Source organism: Eubalaena glacialis, chromosome 5 (assembly GCF_028564815.1).
Source record: "Eubalaena glacialis isolate mEubGla1 chromosome 5, mEubGla1.1.hap2.+ XY, whole genome shotgun sequence".
NCBI lineage: Eukaryota > Metazoa > Chordata > Mammalia > Artiodactyla > Balaenidae > Eubalaena > Eubalaena glacialis.
The window spans coordinates 107119328-107130152 of NC_083720.1; the positions used below are offsets into that span (position 1 = coordinate 107119328).

General features: G+C 42.0%; 1 protein-coding gene across 1 annotated transcript; it reads left to right on the forward strand.

Moving 5' to 3' along the window:
- The first annotated feature begins 8503 nt into the window (after positions 1 to 8503).
- Positions 8504 to 8949, forward strand: LOC133091827 (large ribosomal subunit protein mL49-like). The gene is given in 2 exon segments (XM_061191028.1): positions 8504 to 8726; positions 8729 to 8949. Coding segments are annotated over 2 exon segments (444 nt in total).
- Positions 8950 to 10825: the final 1876 nt, after the last annotated feature.

Genomic DNA, 10825 nt, shown 5'->3' on the forward strand with positions numbered 1-10825 from the left:
CCATGTAGCAGGACTTCCCTGGTGGTCCAGTGGTAAAGAGTCCGCCTTACAATGCAGGGGACACAGGTTAGATCCCTGGTCAGGGAACTAAGATCCCACATGATGTGGGGCAATTAAGCCTGCACGCCACAACTACTGAGCTCGCGCGCCTCAACTAGAGAGCCTGAGTGCCGCAAACTACAGAGTCCACGTGCTCTGAAACCCACTCACAACAACTACAGAGCCCACGCGCCCTGGAGCCTGTGCGCCACAACCAGAGAGAGAAAACCAGCACGCCACAATAAGAGAGAAGCCCGTGCCGCAACGAAAAGCCCATGTGCCACGATGAAAGATCCTGCATGCCTCAACGAAGATCTGGCGTGCCACAACTAAGGCCTGACGCAGCCAAAAATAAATAAATAATAAATAAATCTTTAAAAAAATATTCAGCATTAAAAAGAAAAGATATCAGTGTAGCATTTGTGCTTTGATTTTTCTAACATACAGAGGGGAAAATTCTCAAAGAATGAGACTTATCATGAGAAGGCTTCAAACTTGATTACCATATGCACAAAACCACCACATTGTTTTGCCTAATCTGCATGAAACCTCCCACAGTGGTAATAATATGAGCCTCTCAACTGAAATAGCATGTTATATTTTTGGCAAAGAAACAGCAAGACAAAAAAAAACAAACAAAGCAATTAGAATACAAATTAAGATATAGAAAAGCCATTTTAAAAATAACTGTTAACACTTTGCAATTTCAGTAGCAATTCTGCCTCTGAGGCAATATAAATCATGTATTAGACTTTCAGCCTCCACAATAAATTCTTTATCAGCACTACAAATTTAGAACATATAAAAATATCAGCACCATTATCCTGTGTTAACCAGCATAATACCTCGGTTCAGCTCTCACAACTGTAGTTCTGTAAAAGCAGATTAAGAGAATCACCAGAACAAATTAGCAATGTTGTTTAATAGAAGACATTAAGGTATAAAATATATTTTGTTAGGGAATAATTACTTATAATTGACAAATAATAATTTGCAGGTTTTCAATTTTGGATAGTCCAATTTGTCTAAAATCATCTTTCTTTAATATTTCCTTTTGTCAATTTCATTTCCCTTATTCTATTATTTAGTCTTAACATATCAGCATTATCTCTGATTTGTTCCAGTGTTATTAAATGTCTACAATTTGCCGGGGGCTGGATAGGAAAGGGAAGGGATAAGAAGATAAGATATTTTTCTACATTTGTAACATAAATACAGAAAAATTGTTAAAATGTAAGTAACTAATACTTTTAGAAACAATGTAAGTGACTAATAATTTAGAAATAATCCATCAACATTTTTCTAGTTCATTAGATCTGTAATTTTAATGTAAATGTTGAGAATTTATTCTCGTCATAATGTAAAAGCATGTTCTTTTATCTCTAGAAAAAGCATCACAAATTATTTATTATATTTTAAGACAAAGTGTGTGACAGTTGAATAAAAAAAGTTTATTAACTTTTTAAATTAAATCAAAATTATAATTTAAATGAACTTTGGAAAACACTAACTCATTTGATTAGTTATTTTAATCGAGCCTCTATAATAACCACTGCACTTTAATATTCAAAATTGACAGGCATTCTCTCATGTCACACAGTAGTATAAGTACAGAGACTATTCCTCAGTACCTTCTGCAGAAACTATGACTCTACTAATGCGAAAGGGCAAGGCTGTTGATGACCAGACAGCAGGTAGCAGGGAGTCAGGCTGCCCTTTTTCTGAATGCTACCTCTCTTTTGACTATTGTATTGTGTTCCATGGTGTGGGAGGAGGTCAGCGGGAGGACGTGACTGCCGGTTGACCTGTGAACTGGACCTGGGCAGTGGAAGGCTCCTCGCCCCCTCCCCATCCTTGGGATGAACTTCTGCCTACCGTTCCCACAGTGGGAGCCGTTTTCAAGGATGCAGCCTTGAGAGAGCAATGTGTTGCTAAGATCTTCTGGACAGAATATGTGACTGAACCCCGTTAAGGCCTCTATAAAAACTCAAGATTCTGGCGGGCAGGTGCGAAGATGTACTGGTCTAGCAGCCGCCCAAGATAAGCCTCGTATGTAATTCCCTAGCTTATTAAGCTCGCCACCTACCTGGCGCAGCTGCCGCTTTCTTCGGTTTCTCCCCCACCTCCGTGAACAGGGGCCAGTTTCAGATTTCAACTGGGAAGCCCCTGAGGATGCCAACCAACAACGGAAGGGTCTGTCTCATTCTTCTGTCTCTCCTTGCCCTCTGTGTTCTGGGCCAGTTTCGAATTTCATCCGGGAGAAGTCCTGAGGTTGTGAACCAACATACGGTAAGACAGTTTTGTTCTATTTTGTTTCGTTTTTTAAGCTGAAATGTTTATCCTAGAGTATAAAATTGGAAGGTGGGAGTTTTAACTTTAACTGTTTGTTCTCCTATGGTCTACAGAAGAGTGACGAAGCCTTTTTCTGACCCATTCTCATCTTCATTCCCAATTTGCTCTCCTCTCACTGTCTCCTGCCCTCAGTCCCCGCATCAAGTACTCCCTGGGGAGACTCCAACTCTCTCCACGTGCCGGGAGACTCTTAAGGGGGTCTTGGCCCCAGAGCTTTTCACGCCTCTTATCAGCTCCCCTGTAGCAGATTTCAGCTGCCAAGGGCCTTACTTCTGCTTTGAGACTCCTGGTCTGAAGGGGTAGGAGGGAGGCTGCCCTGCAGAGCTGCAGTGAGTTGGGGGATGTCTGACTTTGTTTCAGGCTCTCCACCAACAATGACTGAGGCTCTTTTCTTCCAGAATTTACCTAAGTACAAATATACTTTACGTATCTTAGTTTTCTTCCAAAAACCAATCTATTCCTAATGTGAAGAATATTAATACAACATTAATACACACCCATTAATACAACACTCATGTTAAGCTTCATAAAGTTGTAGTGTTAAAGTAATTAACAAAGAAGCCATTAGACCAAGGTGTCTCTAATGCCTGGGCTGCCTATGTAAACAAACCAAAACCTAAGCCAGAGTCAATTTCTGCAGATGCCTCAAGGTCAAGAAATGGAAACCTGAGGACAACCAATCACAAAGAGCCAACTAGGCTTTCCCAAATAAGGCAGGGTTTAAGCTACAGCCAATCAAATAATTTCCTTGCGTTGTTTCTTCATCTGCTCTCTAAAAGCCTTTTCCTGGCTCCTGTTGGGGAGGGCACCTAATCATTTTCAGTTTGGTGCTGCCTGATTTGAATCACTGTATGCTCAAAGAAACTTTTCAAGAGTTTAATCTACCTTAGTTTATCTTTTAACTATAGTATGTTATTATTTTTAATAGTGTGCAATTATTATTGTGTTAAAGGAACACAGAGGTGATGGATTATTTATGTTGGTATTTAATAGTGTTGGATTGGGTCAGCAATAATACCAATGCTTTAAGCCTGGGTGCAGTTTTCCTCCCGGTAACATGTGGTAAATTTCAGTTCACCTCCCAAGACAGAAACCTGGGAGTCAAGTCTCTCTTCTTGTCCAGTCTAATTTGCCATCATGTCCAGTTAATCCCACTTCACTGTTATCTCTTGACTCTGTTTTCTTTTCCCCAACCCCTTTCTTATACTATAGGACTACAGGATAAATTATAAACTTTGAATACAAGACCCTTTATCATCTGACCCTCGCCTACCTACTTTGTGGCCTCATTTGTAGCTACTACTCATTTGTGGTCATAAAAATACAGCACTCATGTTTCCTTCCACGGGAAGTATAATTGACTGATGGCCCCAGATGCTGTCCTTCTGGATTCACTCTTGTGTTCACGTAAAGGCCATGTTTCCCAAAGCCTTCTCTCAGCCAAAGTCTGAGTAGCACGGGGATTTGTTCTAATGCGTGCCCATTCTTATAGTTACAGGAGTCCTTGAATAGGTGACTTTGGCCAGAGGACTCCCCTGAGTTCTGCCTGGCGGAGACTTTCTTAGAACTGTGCCACATCTGAGACCCTGCCTATACAATCCTCCTCCATCCCCTCTCTCTCACAGGGGGCAGACCTGCATCACGATTTGAAGGCTTTTCCTACCTCCTCCAGCTCCTTCTCCTTCACAGCGTTTTCCCCCAATAAATCTTTTGTACATCTAATCCCATCTTGGCATTTTCTTTGCAGAGGACCCAAACTAACAAAAGTGGTGCCAGGGATGATTTGAAGAAAACTACAGGGACAAGTGGGGCTTTATAGCCAAGGAGCAAGGTGGGGGTCAGTGTATGGAAAATTGCTAAGAAGCAACGTCAGGCGTAAGGAAGGATTCTGGTTAAACTGACTTGACAGGATTCTTGCTGAAGACAGGCTAGGGTGATCAGATATCACCTGGAGGATGGTGAGAAATGAGGAACTTGATCAGAATCGGAGGGTGGAGGATTCTCTCTAAACTGACTTAATGGATTCTTGCTGAACTGGGTATGCAGGCCCAGCCAGGATGGACACTGAAGCCCAAGGTCAAAGCTTAATTGAGAAGAGGGCTTAGAAGAGCCTGACTAAAGTTTGGCCAAATAGAGAGTTTTTGTCCAACAGGAGGAAGTGGTCACATACGTACTGCTACCTTTTTACTGCTAACATGAATAGGAAATATTAATCTTGTGTAGAATGCAGGGTCCAGAGAAAATCACACTACGATTTTATTCAGAGACGATAGCATTAAGTGGACCTTAAAGGCAATCTTAAGGGGAAAAGAAAATGTTATAGGAAATCCACATGCATTTTTTTTGAAGGAGGTATAAAAAGGAGAAACAATAAACCAGTTATATCTTCAATACCTTAATCACCGAGGAAGCAGTGGATAAGTATTTTCAGAACCAGTAAAGGTTCCAGTTTATTCTAGGAAAATGAATTACGGTGCTTGCTGCAATCACAACCCTTGCACAACTCTACCCATCTCCCTCACCCCTATACTCACAGCATATATGAAAAAGATAAGCCAAAACAGTCATATAATATAAAATAGCACCCTTGGCTACAGGTATTGGATTAGGAGCACTTGATCTAATGACAGCCAGTGCATAGATCTGTCTGTAACCTATGACATGCATGACTTAGCATGAAATGATGATCTGGGCCAATCATATTCTTACTCCCACTTACATGACTGAGAAAAGAGAGAATCAGACAGTTAATAGTGAGTTTGAAGCCAAAGATGCATAGAGAGAAGCCCTTGAGATAGATTTGGAGCTATATATGAGGGATTAGATTTAGGTCTATGAAAAGTCAGGGCAATCTGAGTTATAAGTAGAAGCTATCAGGTGGAGAAAAGTTCCAGAATAAAGAGAGAAAAAAACTGGGCTAGTTGGTATAGTAGATTAAAGATGGTTGCAGATTCTTTGACACTTTGTCAAAGGTGAGGTAGACTTTTTTTTTTTTTTTGACCACTTGACCACTGCTTAAAATACAGTGGGAACGATCCTGTGCCACTTTGGAATCTCAAGAGATTGTTAGCTTCCAATTCCCATTTCTTTGAATACTTACTCTGGGAAATAAGCAACATGCTATGCCACCAAAAGGCTCATGGAGAAGCCTATGTAGAGAATTAAGGCCCCTGATCAATAGCCTGGGGTGAGCTCCCAGCCAACAGCAGCACCAGTTTGCCAGGCATGTGAGTAAGCCATGATGGAAGTGGATCCTCCGGGTGTAGTTGAGCTGCCCCTACTGATACCACATGGACCAGGAGAGAGCCATCCACAACCAGCTCTGCCCAGATTGTGGGTTCATGAGCAGAATAAATGACTGATGTTGGTATTTTTACTTTTTTTTTTTTAACATCTTTATTGGAGTATAATTGCTTTACAATGGTGTGTTAGTTTCTGCTTTATAACAAAGTGAATCAGTTATACATATACATATGTTCCCATATCTCTTCCCTCTTGCATCTCCCTCCCTCCCACCCTCCCTATCCCACCCCTCTAGGTGGTCACAAAGCACCGAGCTGATCTCCCTGTGCTATGCAGCTGCTTCCCACTACCTATCTATTTTACGTTTGGTAGTGTATATATGTCCATGACACTCTCTCACTTTGTCACAGCTTACCCCTCCCCCTCCCCATATCCTCAAGTCCATTCTCTAGTAGGTCTGTGTCTTTATTCCCATCTTACGCCTAGGTTCTTCATGACCTTTTTTTTTCTTAGATTCCATATATATGTGTTAGCATACGGTATTTGTTTTTCTCTTTCTGACTTACTTCACTCTGTATGACAGACTCTAGGTCCAGCCACCTCACTACCAATAACTCAATTTCGTTTCTTTTTATGGCTGAGTAATATTCCATTGTATATATGTGCCACATCTTCTTTATCCATTCATCTGTTGATGGACACTTAGGTTGCTTCCATGTCCTGGCTATTGTAAATAGAGCTGCAATGAACATTTTGGTACATGACTCTTTTTGAATTATGGTTTTCTTAGGGCATATGCCCAGTAGTGGGATTGCTGGGTCGTATGGTAATTCTATTTTTAGTTTTTTAAGGAACCTCCATACTGTTCTCCATAGTGGCTGTATCAATTTACACTCCCACCAACAGTGCAAGAGTGTTCCCTTTTCTCCACACCCTCTCCAGCATTTATTGTTTCTAGATTTTCTGATGATGGCCATTCTGACCAGTGTGAGATGATATCTCATTGTAGGTATTTTTACTTTTTATTATTTTTAATTGTGGTGAAATACACATAACATGAAAGTTATCATCTTAACCATTTTTAAGTATATAGCTCAACGTCATTACATATATTCATGTTTTGTGCAGCCATAATCACCATTCATCTCCAGAACTCTTTGCATTGTACAAAACTGAAACTCTATACCCACTGAGCAACAACTCCCCATTCTTCTTTTCCCTCAGCGCTGACAACCACCATTCTACGTTCTGTCTCTATTAATTTGACTCTTCTAGGAACCTCATATAAGTGCAATCACACAGTATTTGTCTTTTTGTGACTGGCTTATTTCACTTAGCATAATGTCCTCAAGGTTCATCCATGTTGTAGCATGTGTCAGAATTTCCTTTGTTTTCAAGGCTGTATTAAATTCCATTATATGTGTATATCACATTTTATTTATTCATTCTTCTGTTGATAGACACTTGGGTTGCTTTCACCTTTTGGTTATCGTGAATAATGCTGCTATGAACATGAATGTATAAATATCTGTTTGAGCCTCTGCTTTCAGTTACTTTGGATATATATTCAGAAGTGGAATTGCTCACTGCCATTTGTTTCTGAAAAGTGAAAATAAATTAAACTAAGGAGTACCATTCTACTTGTTATGAGTGAACCAAACCGGTCAAAAGAAAGAAATTCCTTTAGTATAGGATACATAGCAAACAAATCACTAAACATACAAATATAAATTTTCTAGATAAAAAATTTGACAAGGTATGGCAAATTAAATGTTTTTACAGGATATTATGGTGCCTTGTTCTACAAATTAAAGTTCTTAGTCAACAGGTATGGTCAAAACAAGACAACTTTTTCCAAAGCCATTCAAAAGTTTATGAATTCTTACAAGTACAGATGTTCCAGAGCTTTATAATATTATAAATATATTTTCACAAATGAGTTTATTTTTAGATAATTTATCACTTAAAAAGACACACTTTATTTTGTCTCTGACTTGTATTAGCCTTTGGATTTTTTTGTGATTGTCCTAAGATTCACAGGTTAACAGAGCCATTGATTTTAACTATTAGCTTCAAGCTCCTATTTTATCTAACCTCTCATCAATAGTAAAATCTCTACCTCCCATGTGCCTATATTACTACCTTGATAAACTCTCTGAAAGGGGAAATGAAGAGCATTGAAATAACTGGAAGATAGCAAGGATCTCAACCATTAAGACAGAAAATTGTCATAGCTAACCATTTCCTGAATATTTGAGTTAGAAGTGTGAACGATCACGAAGAGTGTTGATATGTGAAGGGGTTTAATGTGTGTGTATGTTACACGTGTTTTTGTGCATCACTTAGACTGTCGGAGCTCAGAGAGATCTTGACCCCAGCTGCCAAATATTAGCATCACCTGGGGAGCTTTTATTTATTTTTTGGTTAATTAATTAATTTATTTTTGGCTGCATTGTGTCTTCATTGCTGCGCATGGGCTTTCTCTAGTTGCAGTGAGCGGGGGCTACTCTTTGTTGCGGTGCGCAGGCTTCTCATTGTGGTGGCTTCTCTTGTTGCGGAGCATGGGCTCTAGGCACGTGGGCTTCAGTAGTTGTGGCTTGTGGGCTCAGTAGTTGTGGCTTACGGGCTCTAGAGTGCAGGCTCAGTAGTTGTGGCGCACAGGCTTAGTTGCTCTGTGGCATGTGGGATCTTCCCGGACAAGGGCTTGAACTTGTGTCCCCTGCAGTGGCAGGCAGATTCTTAACCACTGGGCCACCAGGGAAGTCCCTGGGGAGGTTTTTAAAAATACCCAGGCTCGGATCCTACCCCATAGCACCAAGTCAGAATATCTGGGGATGGGATTTCATCAAGTTCATTAAAAGATCTTCAGATGAGAACCGGTGTCCCACCGGGCTGCAGGCTACGGCATCTGAGCCAGACCCAGGGGCCTCCTGATTACCCCAGCTTCGTGGAGTCTGTGGATGAATACCGTTTTGTGGAGCGCCTGTTACCCCCCACCAGCATCCCAAAGCCCCCCAAACATGAACATTATCCCACACCTAGAGGCCCCCCACCCAACCTGCCCTTCTTTGTGCGGTGCTCTTGTATGCACAACATCCGGTCTACAAGGACATCACGCATGGAAACCGTCAGATGACTGTGATCCGGAAGGTGGAGGGGGACATTTGGGCCCTGCAGAAGGAGGTGGAAGATTTTCTGAGCCCGCTGCTGGGGAAGACACCTATCACCCAGGTCAATGAGGTGACAGGTACCCTTCGGGTCAAGGGCTACTTTGACCAGCAGCTCAAAACCTGGCTCCTGGAGAAGGGCTTCTGAAGCCCAGCTGAGCAGCCTGCATGCCCAGCGTCCCCCTGAGACTGGAGTCCCAGGGATCTCAGGAGGAGGGAAGTGGCTGTTGGAGCAGCTAGGAGAAAGGGGTACAGAGAGCAGGGCTGAGGGCCTTGGAGCAGGCCTTGTTTGCATAAAGGAGGAAATGGGACTCTGTATAGGTGCCAGCACTGGGGGAGGGCTGTCTAATATTAGAGACCCACCAGGAACAGCCAAGCTAGGGGGGAGCGTTAGTCCCCCCCCCCCCAACTTTGGCGTGTTCCTGCTTTCCCTTCATTGGAGCTCCTTGGACTCAGGTATTCAAGCTGTAGAGGTTGTTGACTGCCCCTCTGTTGGAAGCAATAGCCCAGCCCAGTTTACAGGAGGGTAACACAGGGCAGACCCATTGGGCACATTCCTTCCTTGGCCCGCAGACCCTCACTGCTGCAAAACATCACTGAGCCCTTGCTCTAGGTCAGATCCGACTTGGTAGAGGCTACAGAGAGCACAGCATGACTCAGACGTGGGTCCTGGAGGTCTTCAGTTCCAAGTGTAGTGCATGTCAGCCCCTCGGCTCATTCCTTTTACCCATGGAGAGGTAAAAAGGCAAGTCACCTCTATTCCATTCCATATTAGAGTTGGGCCTGACTGGGTTTCCAGCTCCAGGGAATTAAATGGTTTGCTTTAGCTGGTCTGCCCACAAGGGGCTCCCTGAGAGCTCCTAGCAGCCCAGCACAGAGCCATCCTTCCCAGGTTGCTGACCTAGTATCAAGGCTGGACAGGGGGTTTGCAGGCAGGAAGATGCTGACCTTTTGTCCCTGCCATCCTATCCCAACCCAGCTAAGGAACCTTCACACTTGCCCCATCCTTGGGAGTCACAAGGGCCAAAGGCCTGAGTTCCCACCCCACTCAGCAGCAAGCTGGCTTAAGACGGGGTTCAGAGCCTGGCTCCCCTACTTGCTCTGACCTAAGGCAGGGTACTTAACCTTTCTGGGGTTCAGTTTCTTCATATGTAAAATGAGTATATCTTCCTAATACCTTAATATTCAACACTGTGCCCAAGAACAGTGCTGGCTTGTATAAGTAAACCTTCACTCCTGGAGATTCCAGGCCACTCTCGAGTCTACGGCCTGAATTAAGAAAAAGGAGCGTGGCACACTGATCCTATCACACCAGTTCCACCAGTCATTAATGCAAGTTTTTATTTGGCTGTATATACAATTTAAGCTATTAAAATTTGTACAATATTAACAAATTAAATAATCATCTGAAACTGTCAAAAAAAGAAAAGTTCTCCAGATGATTCTAATGAGCACCCAGAGTAGAGAACAACTGGACAATAGGAAAGAAACTATGTTTGTACATTTTGTACATTTTGCCCAAGGCCAACTACACTTTGAGTGCTTATTAAACATTAAGGATTTCTCTATTGGACTAGGTCTTTTAGTAAACAGATGAGGCTTCAATTAGATACCCAGTCACTCTATTCTATAGGGCTTTCAGTTTTCAAGTTCACATAGATAAGATGAACAGTATCCATGACAATGGCAGATGTGATTCATCCATTCCTTAGCTTTCTGTTTCTTTTAGGACATTCTGTTCCCTCGGATGACATTTGGGGCAGCTCATACACTCTAACAGCCTTCTGGCATAGCTGGTGATTGGAGCTTTTCTTCATCTATGTCTTTTTAACTTTATAATCCTAAGGCTCTGCCTAATGTATGATATCAGTTCACATATGCTTTAAAAAATGACACTATATTTTCATGTTATGCTAAAATATACTGATAGATTAATTTATTCTTGAAGAATTTACTGAATATGTGTTTCATGGTCGATACTTAAAGGTTGATCCTTGCCCTCAAGAATCTTATATTCCAAGTGA